We start from the raw sequence: 27,100 nt of genomic DNA on the forward strand, positions 1-27,100 counted from the left end.
CTTCCGGATATAGAAATCCATAAGTCAAAAAATATACTTCCGCATGCTCACATCCGGAACACAATTAACTATTATGGATATGTACATCTGGAATTCAAAACCCAATTCCAAATATGTACATCCGGAATCCAAAACTCAATTTCAGATAATGATATCTGTAACACATTTCTCTAATATGGACATAGGTATCCAGAAGCTTCAACTGCAAATGTTAATTGCTTACAGATGTTTATATCCGGAGTGTTTAACAATGACTTCCGGACGCTTGCATCCGTAAGGTCCGTAAGGTTAAAATCAAGCTTCTGGATATCGGTATCCGTGACCACCTCAGCACGAACAAAATACGAAAAACCAGCTTAAATGTCTTTTTACCTCACAATAATGTCAACCGACGGACCTTACAGTGCAAACGGCCCGTCCACCACCACATTAAAACTACCTGCTCTGTAGCTCAAACCACCACCAAAGAGAAAAAAAACAAGTTTCTATGCACCCTACACAGTTTTTCAAAATAAAAAAGACAAGGACATAATGAGATTTTACAAAGTTTGATTAGGTGCAGGAAGTAATTGTCATTACTTAAAAACTGGTCCAAATAGTGTTCTTAGCCCATTTCTTGATTTTGTTTATGGGTAATTGCTTCTTGCACCTTCATATTTTTTAAAATTTTAAAAATATTTATTTTAAATTTCACAATATAAAATACAATATTATGAATTATTCAATCTGAAATAAAAGAAAATTATAAATTTTAATCTTCAAAATTCTATAATTCGAAAAATCTCTAAATTTCATATTCTAAAATTTAAAAAAATATTTAATAAAAAATATGAAAAAGTATTTTGGATATTTTTTAAAATATGGACTTCTTGGTCAAAACTTATTTCATCTAAAACAGTTATTGGGTCAACTGTATTTATTTTGTAGTATATATCCTAAATCTATTTTAAAATAAATAGGAACTAAAGCAATAAATTTTAAACGTAGAAAGAAATACTCTGAACACATGTGCAAACCTCTCAAATCCTACTAGTTAAGTCTAAATTTTTGTGACTTAAATATTTTTTTAACAAATTCGACTTGAATTTTTTTCATTTAAATTAAAATTAATCTTTTTAGTTATTGTAATTTAAAAAAAAAACTTATTCTTATCTTTGAATTAGATGTCTTATATATAGTTAAAAATATGTATATTGCGTTAATATATGTATGTAATAGTTATATTTTAATGTCTTAATTCCTATGATTTCTTCAATATATTATTTTTTTTATGTTTTTAATATTTAAGTATGAGCTTGATCTTATTTTTGTGGTTTTTAATATTAAGTATGAGTTCGGTCTTATATTGAGTACAAATGGGAAGGATGAACATTAAATTAAAAAAAAACCTAGACCTATAAATTTATTATCTCAAGGTTTTGGATTGAAAATGATCTCATAGTCTTTTGTATATAATATTAATGGTTTATTGGTGTTGAATCTATTCGTCATGTACCCTTGCAATAACCCAACAAAATATTGTGAATATGGAATGAACACGAAGTGGGTGAAGAGTCATATATTTGAGGATTTATTGTATCTAAAGTCTTCATAACAAGTGTTTCAAACAAGTGTCTCGTTGTGATAACAACAATGATACAAGTGTGTTACTATTATTTCTTGAGGGGAAGTGCCTTGGATAAAAACTTACAACTAACCCAAAAATTATAGCTAATAATCAGGGCAAAACTCTTTCTACTAAATAACATAATAGTCTAAGTGTCACGATTCGATTGTGACGTTGCTCACTTGGCCTAGGTCTCGAGATAATTGATGTACCTTGCAACAATCTCTCTCTCAGCAATTGTCCCACTAGAAACTCTTTAGTTGTGACTTGGCTCACCTGGCCTACACCATGTGATAATTGTACAACCTACAACAATCTTCCTCTAAACAATTGTCCCACTAATCGAACTTGTGACCTTCACTTTGATACAAATTTTCGAGTAAAAAACTTATCACTAAGTCAAAAGTTAAGTTGATAGTTAGGGTGCAACATTTTTTACTTAAAAGTGTAACAACTCAAATGTCACGATTAGATTATGACTTTGTCCACTTGTCCTACGTTACAAAACAATTTATCAACTTACAACAATACTAATATAGAAGAAATTCAAACTTCAAAGAAAGATTTTTAGGATTTCAAGTATCAATTTGTCTAATTCAAAGAGAAAGTAAACATTAATAAAAAAAATATCCAAATTAGCTATTAGAATATATTAAAATTGAGAAACTAGAATGAAATTTTTTAATATTTACTAAAACTAACACTTAAAATCACCTGCTATGATCTAATAGGACTAAAGAAATTTCCTTATCCAACCAAAAACAATAGAAAATAATATCTTCACCATTTTCAGCACATGGCCATTCACCGCCAATTAACTATGATGCTACACTTGGCATCCATTTTCTTCGTTCAATCAAACTTCTCCAATATCAATGCAACTCAATACCCAATAATCAGTGCCTGGAACTTTGAAAGGCTAAGCCAACCACCATGAAACAAACAAATGTATGAATAAAATTTCTCCAACTACACCCATGACCATCCATATCCTATCACATACCCAAAATAAGCAACGTGGCACACTACTAAAATAGCCCTTTACTAAAGCCCAAAAAGTGTATATTTGGAAGAACAGTTCCCAACAAAAACCATATCTCCATGGATATCAAATTTCCACCCAGATTTTGACACATACCATGTAGGTCCCACTGGAAGCTTATCCACAAGGAAAAGTTAGAAAACAACTTTGCCTCGCAATTAATATGAAAAGCTAAAAGCTAGAGGCGGCACTAACCAATAAATTTTGATTTAACCTTTCATGATTAAGACCATTGACTCAATTTTAGCCTAGCTATGAAACCCTATCTACTTCTTATAAATCCAACCCTTCATTCCCATCATCAACCAACCATCAAACCAATCCTTCTTTTAGCTTTCTCTTCTTCCTAAACACTTCCAAAAATGGCAAATTCTCGCATTGCTAGGTTCTTCATGGAGGTAGCACCACCTCAGTATGTTAATGTGATGAGGCACAGAACATCAAAGATGTTGGACACTATTACCGAAGATGAGAAGGAGATTAGCAGTAATGATTCTCTCATCTCACAACCAAAAAGCTCAGCAGCTTCATCTGCTGCTTCTGTCACCAGTGCAAATAGCAGGTACTTCCTGAAGGAAGTTCATAGATCCCTCTCTATTCTCAACCAGTGAAGCCATATCCTAAGGCAGGGAAATGAGTGATGTAAAGATGGTAGCTATTTTAGTTCATGTACTTCACTTCTTGTTTAGGTAATTATTGTATCCTGTTCAAGGGGTTTCATGAACAAGAATAGTTTGGAGTGTAAAGAGAGTTGTCTCCCACTTGTATTCTGCTGTACAGGCTCATCATTTTCTATCAATAAACTCAAGTTTTGCTATCTTATTACAGCTCTGCAAAAAAATATTCTAAAATATTAATCATTGAAACATATATAAATTTTAGACTTAAATATATAATGAAATTATAATATAACCATTGCAAACCCCATGTTATAGGGTCACTGAAACTAAATGCAAGAGGATAGAACAATATCTTAAATAATAATTAATATATATCACCACCATTGCTGTCTGATGAACAATTCTCCTTTATTTCTAGGACTGCATATAAACACAATTAAGGGTCCCTGGGACAGAAGAACATGGTGGGTTTAAAATTCGTTTGAATCTATTGAGTTTTGGGCCTTTCTAATTCTGTTCCTTGGGCTGAAGCCCAACCTATTGTATTTTGTATTTCATATATATTGTACATAGCAAAACGTAATAAGATAAGACATTTATTTTTCCATTTTCCATAAGCAATTTCATCTTCCTTTATCTTCTTCCTTCATCTTTCTGATCTCAAGCACTGGTTATCACCTCCTATCCTCCTTTGCACATCATGTAGAAATTCAAGATGGTATCAGAGCGGGTTTAAACCCGCTCTGCTCCGCTGCCATTACTGTTCTTCCTTTCCCCTGTTTTCTTGATCCTAGTCGTTTCTGCAACTCATGGCTGAAGAAAAACCTTCACAGCAAAATGATCAACAAAACCCAACCAATGTGTATTATCTACACCCTGGGGAAAATCTAGGTATATGGTCCTTGTAACTCCGCTGTTAGATGGTTCAAATTACCACTCATGGAGTAGGGCGATGAAACGTGCTCTGCTTTCGAAAAATAAATTCAAGTTCGTCAACGGGGATATTCCTGAGCCATTGCACGGTGAGAGTCAATACGAAGCATGGGAGAGATGCAACGTTATGGTTATCTCATGGATCACACGCAGCATCTCAACACAAATCGCACAAAGCATCGTTTACATTGATAATGCGAAGGAACTGTGGGAAGATCTCAAAGAAAGGTTCTCAAAAAGCAACCATTTCCGTTTATCTGACCTTTTGCAAGAAATAAATTCTATTAAGCAGGGAGAAAGAAGCATAACAGAGTATTATACCGACTCCAAAATCTTGTGGGAAGAATCAGATTCTTTGAGGCCATTACCGAGCTGTTCTTGTAAAATGAAATGTAGCTGCAATATGATGAAAATCATGGCAGGATACAGGGATTCAGAGCGCATTATGAGTTTCTTGAAGGGTTTGGGAGAAGCTTACAATGCTGTCAAAACGCAGATCTTGCTAACAGAACCTCTGCCAGGTATTAACAAAGTTTTCTCTTTGGTTCTGCAACAAGAAAGACACTTGAGTGAAAGTATAGGAATGGATACAAAGATTCTAGCAAACAGTACCGATCAACAACATCAAAAAATCAGTAAAACCAGTAACCATGGACAAGGCTGGCGCAACTACGGCAGAGGAAGGGGAAAAAGATATGGAAAACAGTGTTCCTTCTGTCACAAAATGAATCACACCGCAGACTAGTGCTACTCGAAGCACGGATACCCACCATGGATGAAGCATAAAGTCAACTACAATGCAGGCACTACTGAAGAAGATAGAGATCATGAGAACGAGAGAGAAAAACACATATTCAATGACGCTGTCAATGAGAAAAAATTTAAAGCTATCAATCCGGAGCAACTCCAACACCTTTTGGACATGATACAAAATTCAAAAGGAACAAAAAAGGTTGTTAACAACACCATAGGAGACTTCCCAACAGCTGACAACAACATAGGTAGAAAAGGTATGAATTGCTGGATTCTTGATACTGGAGCCACAGACCATGTGACCTGCTCTATTTCTGTTTACACAAATTACTACAAAATAAAACCAGTAATGGTTAAGCTTCCCAACAATCAAAGGGTCATTGCTTTTTTTGCTGGAACTATTTTCCAAACCAAAGATATTATACTGCATAATGTTTTGTACATACCTGAATTCATGCTAAATATTATATCTGTGCAAAGACTAACAAAATCCTTGAAGTGTCAATTTGTTTTCACACATGATGTTTGTCAGATACAGGAAAAGCTTACCTTGAAGACGATTGGTCAAGCTGAAATCAAGGATGGGCTTTATCACATGTATGCATATAGGAAGGATAGTCTTGTTAACTCTGTACATAATGAAGCTGTTTTTAAAACTGTTGAAAAACTTGATATTTGGCATTGTAGGATGGGCCATGCTTCGAATAAGGTCTTAGAACACTTAGCCAAAACACACAATGATATACATTTCAATCATGATACTATCTGTTCTCCCTGTCATCTTGCAAAGCAACACAAATTACCTTTTCAGCTTAGTAAAAGTTTTAGTAAATCTGTTTTTGATCTTATTCACATTGACATATGGGGTCCTCTCGGTGTTCCTTCTATTCAAGGTCAGAGGTACTTCTTAACCATTGTGGATGATTTTAGTAGACATACTTGGGTTCATCTTATGAAAAATAAGAGTGAAACTAGAAATCTTTTACAGCATTTTGTTATTCACATTAAGAACCAATTTGATAAGAGTATTAAAACCATTAGAACGGATAATGGCAAAGAATTCTGCTGGAATGATTTTTATAATAAAAATGGTATCATACATCAAAGTTCTTGCAATGAAACTCCACAACAAAATTCTATTGTGGAAAGGAAACACCAACACATTCTTAACGTCACTCGGTGCATAATGTTTCAATCAAATCTACCTAATGCATACTGGTCTTTTGCTGTTTTGCACTCCGTTTATTTGATAAACCGTTTACCATCACCTGTAATTCAGAATAGAAGTCCTTATGAACTCTTGTACGAATGCATGCCTGTTTTAGCTGATATTAAAGTCTTTGGTTGCTTGTGTTTTGCCTCCACTTTGGAACAAAATAGGCACAAACTTGATCCTAGAGCACGTAAGTGCATTTTTCTTGGTTACAAACAAGGAGTGAAAGGTTATATTGTCATGGACATACACTCTAGAGAAATTTATGTATCTAGAAATGTTGTTTTCTATGAAACTAGTTTCTGTGATCTGAAAAATAGGAATAGTCAACCCAATCAACCCATTACTCAAGAAGGAAACAATTTTATGATGTATCTGAATGATGGTCTTGAACAACCCGAAGAGAGCCTTTTCGAACGAGAAGAACATAGACAAAACGAGAACAATGTTGTTCATGATGATCTGAGGCGTTCCACACGGATTAGGAGACCACCCACTTATCTGGAAGATTATCATCACCAGATGATGGTTGCACCGTGCAATAAGAATCTGAACTCAAAGGTACATTATCCTCTTGATTTTGTCATTTCATACAATAAACTATCTGATAAACAGCTAAAATACACTTTGTCCCTTTCATCACAAATCGAGCCCCAAAACTTTGAAGAAGCAAAGGGACACCCTGAGTGGTTGAAGGCTATGGAATCTGAAATAAAAGCGCTCGAATTCAACAGAACCTGGGAAATCACAGATCTTCCTCCAAACAAAACTCCCATTGGATGTAAATGGGTATACAAAATCAAGAGAAGAGCTGATGGGAAGATTGAGAGGTATAAGGCACGTCTTGTTGCGAATGGATATACACAACGGGAAGGAATAGACTACATGGAGACCTATTCACCAGTTGCGAGACTCACCACTCTGCGATGCATCCTTGCAGTTGCTTCTATTATGGACTGGCACCTTGAGCAGCTAGACGTGGATAACACTTTTCTGCATGGGGATTTACAAGAGGAAGTCTACATGGACATTCCTCCCGGGATCACCACTGAAAAAGAAAACCAGGTTTGTCGCTTGACTAAATCCTTATATGGTTTGAAGCAAGCAAGCAAGCAATGGTATGATAAACTTACTACCTTTCTTTACTCAATTAATTTCACTCATTCAAAAGCTGACAGCTCTCTGTTCATTAGAAAAACTGAGAACACTTTTACAGCACTTCTCATATATGTCGATGATATACTAATTGCTGGGAATAACATGAAAGAGATACAAGCTGTTAAGAGTTCTTTGAATGCAGTTTTTGCCATCAAAGACCTTGGGCAATTAAATTTTTTTTTAGGTTTGGAGATTGCTAGAACAAAGAAAGGGATCCACGTTTGCCAGAGGAAATATGCTCTTGAAATACTAGCTGATGCAGGGATGGCTGGTGCGAAACCAGTTTCTACACCTATGGTCAAGAAAAATGAAAAGCTGTTTGAACAAGCTGTTGTGCATGACGTTTCCGCATATCGAAGGATCATTGGCCGCTTGCTTTACTTGGTGAACACAAGACCTGACATCAGTTTTTCTGTTCAATGCCTTAGTCAATTTGTTCAAGCACCCACAAAACAACACCATCAAGCTGCGCAGAGAATTCTCCGGTATATCAAATCCTCCCCTGCTCAAGGATTTTTTTACCCGAAAAACACAGATATCCAAATCAAAGCGTTCAGTGACTCTGATTGGGCATCTTGCATCTTGCATCTTGACACGGCGATCAACCACTGGTTTCTGTATTTTCCTTGGAGAATCTCTAATATCATGGAAAACCAAGAAACAAAACACCGTATCAAGGTCTTCTTCTGAGGCAGAATACCGTGCGTTAGCTGCAACTTGTTGTGAAGTTCAGTGGGTTACTTTCTTGTTGGAGGATCTGGACATTACCACTCATAGCACAAAAAATTTGTATTGTGATAGTCAGTCTGCTAGACATATCGCTCAAAATCACAGCTTCCATGAAAGGACAAAACACCTTGATATAGATTGTCATGTGGTAAGAGAAAGGCTTCAGCAAGGTCTCTTCAATCTGTTACCCATAAGTACTGAAAATCAACCTGCTGATCTTCTCACTAAACCACTTGACAATGATGTTTTCCATAGACTCCTTCACAAGCTAGGCGTGCTGAATATCCACGCACCAGCTTGAGGGGGATATTGAGTTTTGGGCCTTTCTAATTCTGTTGCTTGGGCTGAAGCCCAACCTATTGTATTTTGTATTTCATATATATTGTACATAGCAAAATGTAATAAGATAAGACATTTATTTTTCCCTTTTCCAGAAGCAATTTCATCTTCCTTTATCTTCTTCCTTCATCTTTCTGATCTCAAGCGGTGGTTATCACCTCCTATCCTCCTTTGCACATCATGCAGAAATTCAAGAGAATCTTCCTTGAAATGTTAAGATCAATGAAAAATGGAAAACATTGTTTGTTGCCCAGTGGATATAACAAGTTGGTTAGGTGGACAACTGTTGCTCTTTCATGATCTAAGTTCTGATAATATCTGCTAGTAATTATGTAAATTAGAAGAAAGTTAAAGAATATATAAAATAAGCATGGTTTTATTCCTCTACTTAGCTGTGTTTTTTTTTTGCTTCTTATCCATATTAATACAGTAGCATTCAAGTGTTGGTTGTTTTTCTTAGATGTTAGAATTAAAAATAGCATTAAACCTTTGGTTAATTTTTTCTGATGATGAAATTTAAAATTTGATACATGAATATAAATAAGACAATGAAGACAATGATGTTAGTTAGTCCATGAGCTATTGTCAGTTCATAGATGTTTTGCCTATGAATAAGGTAAGGTGTTGAATGTTGACAGATGAAAATGACCTCTCTATCTCTCTATTTTGTCTTATTGCTCTCTTCTCTCCCAGTTTTTTTTGTTTCTTTAACCTTTTCCACCTAAATTCTATATCAAAATATTCATAAAATAATTTAATAATAATATATGTCCAGTTTTATAGGTATAAAGTCTTATACTTTCTATTGTTGCATTGACGCGGTGTTTGTTTCGAAACTTTTACTGTTATTGAACAAAGAAATGCGGGACAAAATTGTGTTTGTTTCTATTAATTTAAGCTGATTTAAGCATCGTATTTGTAAGATAGTTTCCATTTATGTATGTAAAGATTATTAAAGAAAGTCATGTAAGCATGACCAAGGTCATTTTCATTTTTGTCCTTAACAAAAAGATAAAGTGCAAGTCAGTATTTTCATGATTTATCAATGAATTATTTTTTAAATTTTAAAATATAACAATTTTTTAAAGATAAATTTATATAATAATAATATAAATGTATTTATATAGTAATAGTAAAATAAAATAAAATAGTAATATAAATATAAATGTATTTAAAATTTAAAATATGAATAATATATAAAAAAGTAATAAAATCATAAATAATACTAGTAACTAAAATAAATTTTTAAAATAACAATAATAATAATAATAAATTATAAACAATAATAATTAAAACAAATTTATTAAATAATAATATTAACAATAATAAAAATTAATTTTAATTTTGATTTGATTTTATGAAAATATTTTTTATGTGTATTTTTAAAATTTAAATTAATTAAAATTTACACAAAAATATCTCATACTTTATTATTTAAATATTTTTTTAAAGAAAGAGTAAATTTGTAAATTTATATTTTATACATTTAAAAATAATAAAAAAACCCTTACAACCATCCATCACTCACAAATCTGAATAAACTTTCCTCACAAATCCACTCTATCATACCTTAATCCAAACAATCTCACTTTCTTTACACTTTCCTCTCAAATCACTCCAAATCCACTCCCTCAAATCTTCTCCTCAATCCAAACACACCCTAATAGTCTTATTCGTTATCAGAGCTTTCCATTTTTATAAATTTTATTGGGAAGACTAATAATGTAATTGGCATATTTGATTTTTAAATTTAACATGTCAATAGTCAAAGTGCAGTATTAAAACTTAAATGTATTTCATTGTTGTTTTTACAGTTCTTATTGTCTTTGTTATCTTTTCATTTAATAGACGAGGGAATGGTCACCATACTTTTGCTTCACTCATTAACTGTGACTCAGGAAGGCAGGATAGTGTAGCCTATAAATAAGACTCATTCCCTTGTACACACTATTTGTGCTTGAATGAGAATTAAATAAGTGTGAACTTGTTTTTATTTGGATGAATACACAAAATTGGAGAGAAATAAATAAATCATATTAAAACAATTTGTATACCATTTGAACAATGTAATTTTAATTTATTATTTATATAGCCATAACATTATTTCATTATTTTTAAAAATTAAACATAAAAAAAGAAAGTAGTTTCCTATTAATTTGAAAAGAAAGTATTTTTATTATTAACTAGGTGCTCTCACAGAAATAATTTATTTCATATTTTTAAATAAATAAAAGTACTTTAATGTTGTATTTAAAGTAATGAAACTGTAACTATTTAATTGATTTGACATAGATTCATACAAAGAAAGTACTTTCCTCCTATTAAATTTTTTCTACTTGTTTACCGTCATTGTGTGTGTTTACAATGACGATGTTACCCTGCTCATTTGGACATTTAAAAGGTCATGTGGAATGTTAAGATCACTTTTGGTTTGTTTGGATTAAAGAGTGGAAATGAGAAAGTGGATTTCAGATGATTTGAACGGAAAATGTAAAGAAAGTTAAGATGTTTTGATTAAGGTAAATAGAAGAGAAAGTGTAGAGAAAATTTATAAAAGTTTGTGAGTGATGTGATAGATGTGATTAAAATTATATTTTTTTAATTGATAAAAATATAAATTTACAAATTTATCCTTATATTTAAAAATTATTCAAAAATTAATTTTATTTATTTATTTATAAATTATAATTATTTTTATTTAAAATATTATTTAAATATTTATAATTATAAATATTTGATAAAAAAAATTATTTTTATATTAAATAACATTATTAAGTTTAGAGGGCAAAAATTTTATGGTTTTATGTGTTTTTAATATTTTAATGTTTTGATTTTCGAGATTTTCTTTTGCACAGTAATTCTTCGCTTTTTGTTGCTTAAAAACAAACGGGTGTTTAGGGTCTTTTTGTCGATGATTACATTTTATGATGTGTCGACATCGACTAGGATGTACTAGACTGTTAGAGACCGGTGTGCCTTTCTTTTGTCAAAAGTTGTGAGAAGGTCTACTTACCCCTTGTAAGGACATTTTCTTCAACAAAACCAAGCAGAGGGTCAGGGTAGGTTTGTATTTGTGATTCGAGGATGTCCAGTTTTTTGAAAACCAACCAAAACAATTTGTCGGCTAAAATTCCCTATTCGAATAGGATCCTTCTTACAAGACAAGTTTATGTAAATAATTTTGGTTCTTTTTTGGGGTTCAAATAGAAGAATAAGCTATAGTAAGATGTGCTTAGTAATTTGAGCTTATGCCAAGCCCACCTTTCATGACATGTGCACCTAGGTTTAGGGTTTTTTGACCTACCTTCTAGAAGGTTTCTCACAAATGACGCCCTTACCCCTTTCACTCTTGTTCCCTAGTCACTTTCTCCTATATAAAGGGTGTCTTGCCTCATGTATTTTGACATTGAATTTTGAAATAGAAAAAGAAACTCTGTAAGAGTGTTTAGTGAGACTTGAGTGTTCTCCTTTTTTAGTCTTATCTTGGGTGTTTGTGCACTTCAAGTGACGGCTCTTCACCACTCATCTTGAAGTCTTCCACCATTCTAAGTGGCGTGATTCATTGCCTTTCTCCATAAGCTTTCTTTAGTCCTTTAATTTTTTCATTCTTCTTAGTGCCACTTTCCATTCCATTTTATGTCTTACTCTACTCTTTAATTTCGGCCTTTACATTGCTTTTCTTTATCTTATTCCTTGTCTTAATTTCGCACCTCATCATCATCTTCACCATATAATTGTGTTTTCTCTTTGCCTTATAGAAGAGAACCTTCACACTTACTTAACCACTTGATTAAGTTCGTGTCCAGTGACAATCTTCTTTGAGTTTCTCACCATATTTTGCTTAAAACAAAATCTCATAAACAAAGTGCAACCCATAAAATGAGCAATCCAAAAATAAACTCATATCATCAGGGGAGCCTTACTGAGACTCCATCGTACGCCCAGAGTAGTTTGAGTCGTCTTGGGTGAGATTCTCATTCCTTCGGACGATCTGGTCCTGTAGTGCTTGTAGCTTTTCCTGGTGTTGTTCATTCAGGGAAGGCATGTCCTTCTCCATCTTACTTTGTATCTGTCCTAGGGCATCTTCCATTGTCTTCTTCAAGTTCTCTTCATTCTTTTAGAGGAGAGCCTTGAACTGTTGATTTGTGTTATTTTGTAAAGAACTCATGCTAGCACTGCACGTCTAGCTATCGTTGGTGATCCTAAGAAAAAGTTTAATTAGACCCCACGATGACGCCAAATGTTCCTACTGAAAATGAATTTGAAGGATATCTCGATGAGGACTTTGTGTTCCTCGGGGAATGAGCTTTAAGTTGGTTTCTGATGAGAGAGAGAGGTTTACCTGAAAAAGACTATTTGATGTTTAAGTTAATAGGAGCACAAAGATGATGATGATAAATACTTAAAAGTATCAGTGTTAATATTATAGGATAAGATAAATTGTATCTGGAAAGTAGGTATATATAGGTCTCTTAGGTGGCAGCTTTGGGATTGCTCGTGTGAGGCTTTTGGGTTGGCCATATCATTGTCATTTATTAGTTGTCGTTCATCATTAAAGGCACATTGATTAGACTGTTTCATCTATAATTATCATTGATGACCATGAAGGCTCGGTTATGGAATGTGCTTAACCGTCCGAGCTGTTTGATCTTTCCAACCTCTGGGACAAGTAGGTATAATATATATTTTAATTTCTATGAAATACTTTTTTAAATGAAATAATTTAAGAAGAATGAATACCCCGAAAATTAAAATAAATAAATAAAATGGGGCGGTTTGGATTATTTTCTTTAAAAATTATGATCAAATTTAACATGTTAAAGAGATGATTAATTTTTTTTCCTCAAAAATACACGCATATATGCATTCCAAGGTCGTGTTGCGTTATATTATATTATAAGATAACTTTTTTTATTAATTACTAAAGAGTAGAACAGATGCTTCAGACATTAAGAGCTTGAAAATGAGTACAATTAAACTAGTTTTTGTTTGTGATTTAACTCCTCTAAAATAAAGAATAATAATTATAAAATGAGATTTAAAATCAAGATAAAAGTCAAATATATTCAACAAAATCTAAAATTAATTATAATCACAATAGTTAATTTGTCCTTATAAAATAATCTCTTTTAGCTGTCAATCAAAAGTTAATTATATACTTTATGGAAGAATAATTTATATAAGATGGTTTTAAAAATAGAAAAACTTATTTTAAATTGATCCCTTTCCATTTTTACTTCCACTTACCGATTCATTGGCTACATTTTGTTTGTTTATTGGTAGGAGCTGTTTCTGATCCGCACATACCTTAATTCCTTGTTATTTCCTGTTTGGACTATTATCTTGTGATTAGGGATTTGTGTAACAGTTTAATCCTTGCATTCGATTCTCATGCTGTTGAGCTTGCTTTGTGTTGATTCAATGTCATATACAAGAAGGTAAAATCTTTCCTTTTTTCCCCTTTTTTTTAGAGCAGACCCTATATCCTGCTGTTTATTTAATTTGCTGTTAGTTTAGTTTTTTTTTTTTTTTTTTTTTTTTTTTTTTTTTTTTGTTGGGCAATTTGCTGTTTGCTGTTAGTTTTGGAGGAATAAATAGTTACTTACACTAACCTTTGTGCAAGAAAGAAAAAGAGAGAGACATAAAGAAGGAGAAGAATACTATGGCCAATGAAGAAGGTAGTAGTAGCACCAACACCAACACCACCACCACCAACACCACTCTCTGTATGGGAAGATATGAAATGGGTAAGGTCTTGGGCAGAGGAAACTGCTCACTCGTGAGGCTTGCACGTAACATTGTCACCGGAGACAAGGTAGCCATCAAAATTTTTGACAAAGAACAACTTCTCAAAAAGAAAAGGATCAAGAGGCTTATTAAGAAAAAGGTGTGCTCACTTTTCACTTCTATTACTTTATGCCATCATTTTATTAATAAAGAATATGTTCAGTACCTCTGCATCTTGATCTTGATTTTGGGGTACGTACATTCATGCATGGAATAAGGTTAATCAAAGTATAGGTGAGTGTAAAAATGATAAAAAGATAAAGAAAGTGATATTTTCTGAAACCTGATACTGTCTGCTGTTCATCATTATGCAGATTAAACAAGAAATATCAATACAGAGCATGGTTAAGCACCCGAATGTGGTGCCTATAATTGAGGTTAGAAGGAATGCTTGCTTCTGTGTGCACGATTTTTTTTGTTTAGAAGAAGCATTATCTATGTGGATGCATTATTCCTGGTGTAGGTTATGGCTACCAAGAAAAATATATACATCGTAATGGAGCATTTAGCCCAAGGGGAACTGTTTGATAAAATTGTAAGACACTTTTACTTTTACCTTGTCAATTGGGACGAAAATCCTCTAATAGTGGAACATTTCCTGACCCTCAGAGTAAGAGAACCCTCATGGGAATGAGTGAACTTCAAGCAAAGAATTATTTTCACCAGCTTATACGTGCTTTGGATTACTGTCATAGTAAAGGTGTTTTCCATAGAGACATAAAGGTGAGTGACTATATATATATATCCACCATTGATATATGTAAATGTTGTTGCTTTCTCTGTTTTCCATTCTTTCAAAGTTCATTAACATGATTTAAGTGCATGATGTTTTGCAGCCGGAGAATTTGTTGGTGGGTGATGATGGAGTGCTCAAGTTATCAGATTTTGGATTGAGTGAACTATTCCCAGCTGACGTGAGTTAATTATTGGTGACTAATACTTGCTCTCTCTTTTTAACTGATTTTTGAAAGCTTTTTTTAGTGTTATTTTCAGGGTTAAAAACAACTTTGATTATCCTATTGTTGTTATTATTAGGGAAATAAGCTTTTTTGTGTCCCTTATGGCACCCCACAATATACCGCCCCAGAGGTATTATGTAGCTTTTATCTCTTAAACTTCAAATTCTCTAATAAAGTTATAGCAATTTATTACTTCGTACATGTATATAAAATAGGTGACAAGATCCTACGGCTATGAGGGTCCAAAGGCTGATATTTGGGCATCTGGTATTACACTTTTCTTTATGGTTTGTGGTCATTTGCCCTTCACCAGTGATAACCAGCATGATTTACATAAAAAGGTTTGATACTACCTTTGGTTAGCACAACACTTATATCTTCTGGAATATCATTTATCTTTCTGACTTGCCATTGAATTCTGTGTCTCACTAGGTTTTTCAATTTTTGTGACTCAGATTTGTGCTGCAAACTACACCATCCCTTATTTTTTTTCTAATGATTTAAAGAGATTGATTAGGAGAATGCTTGATGCCAATCCTGCTACAGTAAGTACTTACCTGTGCTACTATTCTGGTTTTTAGTTCTATGTTTTCTTCTCATGAAACGTTTATATGTCTAACCTCTTCTAATGGCATCAACAGCGGATCACAATTGATGAAATTTTTCAGGATGAGTGGTTCATGAGGAATTATCAACCTCTTACATTTCCCCGGGAAAATTTTAGTTTTGATAATGTAAGTGCTAGTTTCAGTGGAATAGCTGTAAAACATTTTGGTTAAACTTTTATCTCTGCTACGGATTCTAACATCATATCAATGTGGCTAATTTGGTGCACAGGATTCACGAATTCTTCCAGTGGAGGGCGAAGAATTAGAGTCTTCAGCAGCACCACAAGCCATGAATGCGTTTGAGATGTTTTCTACCTGTCTCGGCTTCAACCTTATAGGGAATCTTTTCAGTGAGGTATACACACAAAACCTTCAATTTAGCTTCACAAAAAATTTAATTAATTTGTTCTTTGCTTAAGATTAATTATTTTTTTGACACCTAGGTACATGTTAAGTGGGAAATTAGATTCATATCCAAATCTCCCGTCCTTGATATAATTGGAGAAATTGAGTATAAAACATCCAGATTAGGATTTGATGTTAAGAGGAGGAACTTTCAGGTACAAAATTATGCTTATTATTATTCTTCTCTCTAACACGCCTATTTGTAATAGTATTTATAGATAAGATAAACACTCATTTATTCGTAAATTTTTATTAAAAATTTAATGTGGATATTATTATCACCTCATACAGTTTATATATGCTATTTTATTAAACATAATTACATATTTGAACCTTTTATGTTATATTTTGATGAAATTTCAATTTTTTAAAGATAATTGTTTTTTTTATTAAATAAGATACCAGATTAAAATACAAGATGTGATTAAATTTAGTCTACAATTATGTAGCAGTAATAATAATATTTATTTTGTATGCATCTCAGATGAGTATTACTCATAAAGAGGAACTGGCTAGACGCAAAGGTCACCTATCTATAGTCATTAAGGTACATGTTTTTCAGTTGTAGATGACACTTGTTGTCAAGCTCCTACTTTCAAATTATTATTAACTTTTTAATTCTGTTTTCAGATCTATGAGATGGTCCCTTCCATTTACATGGTTGAGGTTCGTAATGCTTCAGGAGATAATCTACAATTCCATGAGGTAAGTTCTTTAAGCTTTAAGAAGATACTTTTCTTGTACTAATTAATTTGCCTTGTTAACTAATACACATCTTGCAAAATGGATTGCTTAAATTTGCAGTTCTGCAAGCAAGTATTTGCTGAGCTGCAAAATATCCTTTGGAAAGTAGAACCTTTACACGTGAAAGGTACTTATTTTTGTCTTCTGGGTGAGAATAGAGATTATATCTTAGAAACAAATGCTACTTCACATGCACTTTTACATTTTTTTTTTCTGTTCTGGTTTTGTTTAATATTTTTTGTGATCAAATGGTATTGCATTTGGACTTCTAATGTTTTGGCTGTTTCATTGTGCAGGTACCAATACTGCAATGTGTTGTCGTATAAGTTCCTTTTGTAAATATGCATTTACTTGTTAGGTTGTCATATTGTGAAATCAGAAATTGCTTCGGATAATTGAATATGTTGTAGCATGTATATTACCTCTTTTTTCAGTTACACATATTTTCTGATTTAGACATTAAAATGAAATGAAATTTGTTGCAGTTCTCTCACTGATTTTCAGTCGATGTTACTTTCTTTTTTCAGTTACACATTTTACGTTTTAGACATTAGAAAGACAAAAATTTTGTTGCAGCTCTTACTTTTTCACTTGATGTACAATTGTTGAATTCAGGCTAAGATAGTTTAATATAAATCAAATCATACTTTTCAAATGAAGGTTCATTTATGTTCAAATAGAGCTTTAGTTTGAGTGAGACATGTTTTTCACATGTGGAAGAGAACAAATTGAACTAAATTTGGGTCAATATTTTTTCTTGTCAAGATTTTGGACTACATTTTTCATTGGGTTTTAAACTTATACTTGGATTGAATCTTTTAAATTTTAAATGTAATATCTTTGGTAATTCATTGCAAAATTTAATATACTTCGGAAGATCCTATAATACATAGTTATTACTATAATTTTGCGTTAATTATATCTAAACATAGAACTCCATCATGAGTACAGAAGAAGAATCCCCTTAGTGGTGTGATTAGATGAAGTCTAAATACATTTTGATTATTTTATCTCCACTGCAAATAGTATTACAATAATGGAAAAGATGGAATCATCACTATTATTTATTATAAAATATTAAAAATTTGTTATACGAAATTAGATATTAACATCTTATAACATTTTGTTATGAAGATGGTTACCCATAATTAATTAAATATATTATTTGTACTTTTAAAATATTTATCTCACTTTAAAAGGATTAAAATATTAAATTAAAAAATATGAGCTATTATTTAATTTGTTTACACATGTACTTATTGTATACTCTTAAAACTAAAATTATTGTTAATATTATGAGAATAAAGAAAGAAATATTTTAAATTTTTAGCTCTATTGGAGTAGTTTTCTCCTACTTATTATTAGGTGAAATGAAGAATTAGAGTTGCATTATTCTTTTTTACGTATAAAAAAATTATAAGTTGATAATTTCTAATTTGATTGTTTTAGTATTTAATTCTTTTTATTGAATTCACGGGTTATAAAATGTCATAATTCATACATACTAAAGTGAAAAAATTGACTGAGGTGAAAATTTAACTAATTAGAAAAAATTCTTATTTTTATTGTCATTATATAAAAATATGATTAACTTGTCTAAATTAATTTGTCTAAAGATCAGGTAACACAAGAAATGAAAGTTCAATTGTATATTATTTTTTTTAAGATGTTTTAACTTCACCATGTTGGTTATTAATTCAGATTTTATTACCCTTAAAATATTTTACCGTTATATTGTATTAATGGTCAATTTACCCTGTTAATATTCCTATTTTATAACTTCTAGTAATTATAATTATTATATATATTTAAGTAAATCAAAATGAATAAGATCAGTTTTGTAATTTTGTGCAATTACGTATAATTAGTTACTACAACCTTCTGTCTTTTTTTATTTCCTTCAATTAATTGAGATAATTGATTATTATTTTTCTTAATGGATTACTTTTTAAATAGTTTTAGAAATCAACTAAAAAAATGGTTACTTATTATTTACGTGTATAATCATATCCTAAAAAAAGAAAATAAATATTTAGATTTTAAATATATTTCGCTAAAAAATAAATAAGATAATTAGATTTAATTGTGGGTTGAGATAGAAAAGATAAATGATATGTGATTCTAAAATTATCAACTCTTAAAATATGTATTAAAAAGATAAAATTTTGTAAATAAATGTCAAGCGAGAGTACACTAGAAGAAGTAAGATAAGATTTCAGAGTGTAATCTTATAATTTTTTAAAATCTAAGAAACTCTAATAAAGAAAAATGCAATCTCAATCTTGATATATTTAATTAATATCTTGAATCATACCATAAATAAATAGAAAGCGTGATTATAAGATTAGATTAAAGAAATCAATTATATCTTATTATCTTTTGTAAGTTATGTCCGATTGGGCTATAAAAGTAGTGTAGTGAGAATGATTGATGTAGTTGTTTTGTTGTTCTTGAAGGAAAGAAAAAGAGATATCGAAAGAGAAAGAGAGATGAAAAGAGACAGCAACAACAACATGACTCTCCCTTGCGTTTCTGTGATGACAAGATCAGTGTGGTCTTACAACCTTGAATCGGAGTTCGAGTTGATTCGTTCAGTCATTGCCTTATATCCTTTCATCTCAATGGATATGGAGTTTCCTGGCGTCGTCTTTCAGTCGCATCCAGCATTCCGACAACCACAAAATAACTACGCAGTGATGAAAGCTAACGTGGATAGTATGCACCTCATTCAAGTGGGCCTCACCTTTTCAGATCGCCACGGAAACCTTCCAACCTTTGGAACCTCCAACTGCTTCATTTGGGAATTCAACTTCTGTGAGTTCGATGTGACACAACATCCTCATGCTCCTCACTCCATCGCCCTCCTCCAACGTCAAGGCATAGATTTTGACAAGAATCGAAGGTTTGGAGTGAACATTGTGCGATTTGCTGAGTTGATGATGTTCTCAGGACTCCTCTGCAACAATAATATTCAGTGGATTGCTTTTCATAGTGCCTATGATTTTGGGTACATGGTCAAGATATTGAGTCAACGCCTTTTTTATATGCAACCATTTCTACCTCCCAACTTGTGTGACTTTCTTCAACTTGTTAAATTCTTCTTTGGATACAAAGTATACGACGTTAAGCATCTCATCAGATTTTGTCCCAACCTTCATGGTGGTTTAGACAAAGTTTCTGAGTCCCTCGGTTTGGATAACAGTTGCAGAAGAAGTCATCTTGCAAGCTCCGATAGCTTAGTCACTCTCCATGTTTTCAATAAAATTAAAACTCTGTATTTTCATTCAGAGTTTGACTTACCCAAACATGCATGTGTTCTGTATGGCTTAGAGATAATAGTTGCAAATTAGATGGCTTCATTATTGTTATATCATTTTGTTTTGTATTTTTTATTTTATTTTCAATTTATATACTAATTAACAAAATTTTCAATTTAATATTGGTGAAATAATGTATGATTCCGAAAATTTATTAAGAATTTTATTAAAAAATTAACTTCAATTAAACAAATAATATATAAAAATAATATTGTAATGCTTAACATTTTCTTATAAATACAGTAACAATTATGTTGTGATGGAAAAAATATGAAAACTTATTTATTTTGCATTCTTAAAAAATAGATGGCGACTCGTTTTAGTCCAATTTACGGTTAGAATTAAAAATAAAACAAAGAATTCACCTGATATAATTTAATATTATTTAGTTATATTTTAATATAAAAAATTTATTTTTTGTTAAAGATCTATAATGTATAATATTTTAAATATAATCTTTGGTTTTAGATTTTAAAATTTTAAAAATTGACAAAAAAAATGTAACATAAAATATATAAAATAATTAATTTAAATTTAAGTATATCAATATTATAAAATAGATAAATCAGTTATGATTTACTTATAATCATATCCTCCTGAAAAAGAGATAATAAATATTTAGATTCAGAAAAAAAAACTAAAAATAAGTTCCCAAAAATAATTTATGGAATTGAGAAAAGTGTTCTCAAAATCCAAATCCAGAAATGTGGTCTGGATGGAAAAAGGGTTCCAAAAAAAAATCTGAGTGTAGGTTCAAATTTAATAATTTTTTTTTTTTTTGATTCAGGTTAATTTTTTTATTTAAAATTTTATTTAATTTAGTGTTCGTTTAACCCACATTATTATTTTATGTTTTTTAACTCTCTTTTAAAAAAAATATTGTGTCTCATTTGACTTAGCTAAGTCAATTTTATTAATGTTCAACGTTAAAAAACTCTGTTACGTTAAACCAATATTAACAAAATATTTATTTAATTAAAAAATAAAAAATAATTTTATGTTTTTTTAATTATTTTTTTCCATGTTGCATTAGAGTTGTATTAACTTAAGTTAATGGCGTTGCATTTCGATTAACGTTAATATTTGGAAACTAATTTAATGTTTTATTGTAATAAATAGAAAAAAGTATTTAATGTATTATAAAAAAATTTATTGTATATTAATTTTGAATTATGTAGTGTAAAAATTGTAAAATCCGTAAAAAATACAGCTGTCCCACCATCTTTTTTCTCTCTCAATTTTTCTTTTCTTATTTTCTTGATATTTAAGGTAAGAGAAAATAATTTTAATTTTTAATAGTATCCTAGGTTAGAAGATCTGGATATGGAGGGAACGTGGTCCTAATATTCAATTTCTTTTGCAGGGAAGTTGTTTGTTTATATATTGTGTTGTTTGTTTATATATATTGTTTAAACTTGTAAAAATATTAGATTTTGATGCTTTAGTATTTAAGTGTTGTTTTTTTAATGTTAAATAGGATAGGACTTTGAATGTTGTGGATTGCATTTTGAATGACATTGTATGATGAAAATGGTATGAAATTGACTTTATACATTTGGGATAATATATGGACTAATGTTTGTTTGTGTATTAAGTATTTGTGCCTATGTGGTAATAGAGATTTCCGAACTTCATTGATGGTCTAAGTCAAATAGACTAAGATATCAGGTGGTGATCAAAAGCTGATGGGGGAGTTCATGCACGTCGTGACCTATGAGATGCACGACTTTGTATTGAACTTACTCTGATCCTTTTATTACAGTAAATGAAGATGAATATTCCTTGTCTGATGTGATGCTAATGTAGCGTACGTAATCGCACGTAATTGTAATGAAGAAAGAGAGGTTTTGATGAACCCTAATTGTAGAGAAAAATAAATATAAAAGAAACTTTTATTCACTTGTATATTAGAGAGTAAAATACATGGTGTATATATAAGAAAAAGATTAAGACCTAGCTGAAACAGAAAAGGAAAGTTGGGTCAAACAAACAAAGCCCAATAACTTAAAATAGAAAATTAAATATATTAACACCCCTCAAGCTGGGGAGTAGATATTTGTCAGGCCCAGCTTGGATTTGAGAGTAGAGAATTGTGCGGAAGCAAGGGGCTTGGTGAATATGTCAGCAACTTGCATTGCAGAAGTAATGGGTAGTAGTTTGAGGAGACCAGAGTTAAGTTTTTCACGAACTAGGTGGCAATCAATTTCGATATGCTTGGTTCATTCATGAAAAACTTGATTGGAAGCTATTTGAAGGGCATATTTGTTGTCACAGTACAGGGTTGCAGGCTGGGAGAGAGGAAGATGTAAATCCTGAAGGAGGTAAGACAACCATTGTAACTCACATGTGGTGGTGGCAAGGGCTCTATACTCGGCTTCAGAGGAGTTGCGGGAGATAGTTGACTGCTTCTTTGATTTCCATGATATTAGGGAGTCTCCTAAGTAGATGGAATATCCAGTGACAGATTTGCGTGTGGTAGGACATGTTGCCCAGTCAGAGTCACTAAAACCACAAAGGTGAAGTGAACTAGTGTGAGAAAAATATAGTCCTTCACCAGGGGTGCCCTTGAGGTAAGGCAAAAGACGTGAGACAGCTTGCTGAGGATGAGTTGTGGGTGCAGATATGAATTGGCTTAAATTGTGGACAGCGAAGGCGATGTCTGGCCGCGTGTTGGTTAAGTAAATTAGACGTCCAATTCTGTATTGAGAAGTGGCATCAGCATCGAGAGGTGAGCCTTGGTCGGGAGAGAGACGGGAGGTGTGAGTCATAGGAGTGGCCACCGGTGCAGAGTCAAGCATGCCAGTTTCTTGAAGGAGATCAAGAGTATACTTGCGTTGACTTAAATGAAGACCAGTACTGTTGCGAGCAATTTCCAGTCCCAAAAAGTAAGTGAGATTACCTAAATTTTTTATCTTGAAGTGATGGTGAAGGGATGCAATAATTGTATTGATTTCCTCCGTGTCATCACCAGTTAAGAGCAAGTCATCAACATAAACAAGAATAACAGTGAGTTTATCATTATTATATTTAAGAAAAAGAGAGTGATCAGCAACAAAAATAGAGTAATTATTTGATAAAAGAAAAGTAGAAAGTTTGGCGTACCATTGACGACCAGCTTGACGAAGGCCATACAAAGACCGTTGAAGCTTGCAAACATGCTGGGGAGAAGGAAGAGAGAGGCCAGGTGGGGGGGGGGGGGGGGGTCATGTATATCTCTTCATGGAGATCACCATGAAGAAATGCATTATTGAAATCAAGTTGTTTTAAAATCCAATTTTTGGTAGTGGCAATAGCAAGTAGAAGGCGGATGGTAGTGAGTTTAGCAACAGATGCAAAAGTGTCTAAGAAATCAAGTCCTTCAAGTTGGGTAAACCCTTTGGCAACAACTCTAGCTTTGTGGCGCTCAACAGTGCCATCAGAATGGTATTTGATTTTATATACTCATTTACAACCAATAGTTTTCTTTCCTGGAGGGAGAGGGGTAAGTTGCCAAGTATTGTTAGCAGCAAGAGCTTAAAGCTCATCTTGCATGGCAGATTGCCAAGAAGCATGTTTGGAGGCTTCGTTATATGTTCGAGGTTCAGGATGAGAATTGATAGAGGAAATAACATTTCTAAAATTGGAAGATAAGGAATTGTAAGACAAGTAATTATGAATAGGATATCTACTACTTACAGTGTTGGTTGCAGTGTGGAAATCTGCAAGATAGGCAGGTTGTCGGTGAGGACGAGCTGATCTTCTTGGAAATTGGGATGAGATGCTTCCTGGAGATGCAGGCGGTGATAATTCTGATGGAGGTGCAATGTTTGATGCAGGAGCAGAGACACTATTTGTTGGAAGATCATAGGATAATGAGGCTGGTGGAGGAACAGTATTAGGTGCAGGAGTAGAGGTACATGGCTCGACAGGAGGTGCAGTATCAGAAAAAAAAATCAAAAGCAGAATTATATGCATTAGAAATAGGGAGAGATAAAGTGTTAGGGTCCTTAGGCAAGCCACTGTCCAATTTATATGGAAAGTGGTTTTCATGAAAGATTACATGTCTTGATATCTCTATGCTATGAAACTTTAAATTTAAGATAATATAACCTTTTGTATTTCGCGGGAAGCCAAGAAAAATACCTTTGATAGATCTATCATCTAATTTTTTCCTATGTGCAGTAATGGTACTAGCATAACAGAGACAACCAAACACTTTTAGAAAGGAAATGTCATATGGTTTTCCAAACAACTTTTCATGAGGAGTGATGTTATCAAGTAATGGAGTAGGAATAACATTTATTAAGAAAACAACATGATTTACAACAAATTCCCAAAAAATAGGAGGAAGATTTGCTTGAAAAAGTAAAGCCCGGGTTACATTTAGTATGTGTTGATGTTTACGTTCTACAATGCCATTTTGTTGTGGTGTTTCAACACAAGATTTTTTATGTATAATTCCCTTTGAAGCATAAAAATTTGACATAGCAAACTCAACACCATTGTCAGTACGAATCGTTTTGATATTAGTTTTGAAATGATTTTGAACGAAAACAGTGAAGTTAATGATGTGTTGACGCACTTCAGATTTGTTATGCAGTAGAATAATCCAAGTATAACGCGAGTAATCATCAACAATAGTCAAGAAATAACGAAAACCTTGCATAAAAATTATGGAACATGGTCCCCAAATATCAAAGTGTACAAGATAAAAAATAGCAGAGATAACAGTATTACTTAAAATGAAAGGAAGTTTTCTCTGTTTTGCACGACTACAAGTGTCACATACATGATGAGTATCAACAGTAATAAAAGAGTATTGTTTGCTTAAGACATGTGATCTTTCATGTGAAGGGTGTCCTAGTCTATAATGTCATAGTGTTTTGTTTGTGATATTGCAATTAATAAAAGGAGCAATACAATGCGGTTTAGAATGACTAGAAGCAGGCAAGGTAGTGACAAGGTACAAGCCAGCGGTGGCTTTAACTGTACCAATCTTGAGTGAGATTGTCTTGTATAATGTAGTGGGTTGAAGTGAAAGTTAAAGTGCATTTAAGTTGGTGTGTGAGTTTAGAAACAAATATTAAGTTTAATTGAAAATGAGGCACGTATAACACATCAGACAAATAAAACTGATCAGAAAAACGTACTAAACCAGAATATGTGGCATAAACAGTTTGGCCATTTGGAAGACTAATTAAGACAGGTTTAATTTTAGTATAAGTAGTAAAAACGTTCAAATTGTGACAAACATGATCAGTGGCACCAGAATCAATAATCCAAGATTCTTTTATAGAAGATAGTGAAGAAAGAAACTTACCTGTTGAAGAATGCTCAGTATTGGGGATTTCATCCGTAGAGATGGTGCCGACTTGATTAATTTGAGTGTGAGGGGCAGGATCCTCAAGGTTTTGCTGACGCAAAATGTTGGTAAGGAATTGGCACTGTTGTGATGTAAGTTGAATCCCCTTTACATCCTGTTCTTTAGGAAAAAGCTCAGAAAAAGTGTCAGTAGTAATCATATTATTGGCTTGGGATGTCCAATTGGTAAATTTGTAGCCAGGAGGGAACCCATGCTTTTTATAACAGGTGTCAACAGTGTGGCCAAGACGATTACAAAAAGTGCAGACTTTTCTAGTAAAAGAAAACTTTGAGGTTTTAACATTACCAGAAGGAAAATCTACTTTGCGAAAACAAACAGCCTCAGTATGACCATATTTACCACAAAAATTGCATGTAATAGTGTGACTACTATTAAGACTATGAAGACTAGGGTTTTCATTAAGCATTGCCTAAAAGATTTTTAAAACCAATCAAGATTTTGAAAGAGAACAGAAAAAAAAACCAAGAACAGCAAAGAGGGAAATAAAAATCAGAGAGATGCGCAGCAGAACTCTTCATTCGAAGAGCTCTGATACCATATTACAGTAAATGAAGATGAATATTCCTTGTCTGATGTGATGCTAATGTAGCGTACGTAATCGCACGTAATCGTAATGAAGAAAGAGAGGTTTCGATGAACCCTAATTGTAGAGAAAAATAAATATAAAAGAAACTTTTATTCACTTGTATATTAGAGAGTAAAATACATGGTGTATATATAAGAAAAAGATTAAGACCTAGCTGAAACAGAAAAGGAAAGTTGGGTCAAACAAACAAAGCCCAATAACTTAAAATAGAAAATTAAATATATTAACACATTGTGCGATTTGCTGAGTTGATGATGTTCTCAGGACTCCTCTGCAACAATAATATTCAATGGATTGCTTTTCATAGTGCCTATGATTTTGGGTACATGGTCAAGATACTGAGTCAACGTTTTTTTTTATATGCAACCATTTCTACCTCCCAACTTGTGTGACTTTCTTCAACTCGTTAAATTCTTCTTTGGATACAAAGTATACGACGTTAAGCATCTCATCAGATTTTTTCTCAACCTTCATGGCGGTTTAGACAAAGTTTCTGAGTCCCTCGGTTTGGATAATAGTTGCAGAAACAGTCATCACGCAGGCTGTGATAGCTTAGTCACTCTCCATGTTTTCAATAAAATTAAAACTCTTTATTTTCATACAGAGTTGGACTTACAAAAACATGCAGGTGTTCTGTATGGCTTAGAGATAATAGTCACAAATTAGATGACTTCGTTATTGTACTATCCTTTTATTTTGTATTTTTTATTTTATTTTCATTTTATATACTAATTATCAAAATTTTCAATTTAAGATGTATGATTCCATAAATTTATTAGGAATTTTATTAAAACATTAATTTCAATGAAATAAATAATATAACAAAAATAATATAGTATTGCTTAACATTTTCTTATGAATACAGTAATATTTATATTGTGATGGAATAAAGCAATATAATGAAAACTTATTTATTTTGCATTCTTAAATAAATGTTAC

At 32.3% G+C, this 27,100-nt stretch overlaps 3 protein-coding genes across 3 annotated transcripts; all 3 read left to right on the forward strand.

The window, feature by feature from the left end:
* The first annotated feature begins 4,163 nt into the window (after window positions 1-4,163).
* LOC137809385 (uncharacterized) lies at window positions 4,164-4,946 on the forward strand. The gene has a single exon (XM_068610505.1). It carries the CDS (start codon window positions 4,164-4,166, stop codon window positions 4,944-4,946), a length of 783 nt encoding a protein of 260 aa, XP_068466606.1.
* An 8,991-nt stretch (window positions 4,947-13,937) lies between these two features.
* On the forward strand, window positions 13,938-17,388 carry LOC137809715 (CBL-interacting protein kinase 23-like). Its single transcript, XM_068610807.1, has 15 exons — window positions 13,938-14,280; window positions 14,495-14,557; window positions 14,644-14,715; window positions 14,790-14,903; window positions 15,017-15,094; window positions 15,216-15,269; window positions 15,355-15,480; window positions 15,595-15,684; window positions 15,781-15,873; window positions 15,977-16,102; window positions 16,191-16,307; window positions 16,637-16,699; window positions 16,783-16,857; window positions 16,957-17,023; window positions 17,193-17,388. The coding sequence occupies exons 1-15, from the start codon at window positions 14,056-14,058 to the stop codon at window positions 17,252-17,254; spliced, it is 1,425 nt and encodes a 474-aa protein (XP_068466908.1). The 5' UTR covers window positions 13,938-14,055; the 3' UTR covers window positions 17,255-17,388.
* Window positions 17,389-19,319: 1,931 nt separating this feature from the next.
* LOC137809386 (probable CCR4-associated factor 1 homolog 11) lies at window positions 19,320-20,246 on the forward strand. The gene has a single exon (XM_068610506.1). The coding sequence runs from the start codon at window positions 19,320-19,322 to the stop codon at window positions 20,244-20,246; it is 927 nt and encodes a 308-aa protein (XP_068466607.1).
* Window positions 20,247-27,100: the final 6,854 nt, after the last annotated feature.

This window comes from Phaseolus vulgaris, chromosome 2 (genome assembly GCF_000499845.2).
Source record: "Phaseolus vulgaris cultivar G19833 chromosome 2, P. vulgaris v2.0, whole genome shotgun sequence".
NCBI lineage: Eukaryota > Viridiplantae > Streptophyta > Magnoliopsida > Fabales > Fabaceae > Phaseolus > Phaseolus vulgaris.

Excerpts from the sequence above, each read along its gene's own strand:
- LOC137809385 (XM_068610505.1), top strand. The coding sequence starts at position 4,164 with ATGGTCCTTGTAACTCCGCTGTTAGATGGTTCAAATTACCACTCATGG.
- LOC137809715 (XM_068610807.1), top strand. The coding sequence starts at position 14,056 with ATGGCCAATGAAGAAGGTAGTAGTAGCACCAACACCAACACCACCACC. Across the intron at positions 14,904-15,016 it reads TTTTCCATAGAGACATAAAG|CCGGAGAATTTGTTGGTGGG; the intron begins GTGAGTGACTAT and ends GATGTTTTGCAG. Across the intron at positions 15,685-15,780 it reads TTGATGCCAATCCTGCTACA|CGGATCACAATTGATGAAAT; the intron begins GTAAGTACTTAC and ends TGGCATCAACAG.
- LOC137809386 (XM_068610506.1), top strand. The coding sequence starts at position 19,320 with ATGATTGATGTAGTTGTTTTGTTGTTCTTGAAGGAAAGAAAAAGAGAT.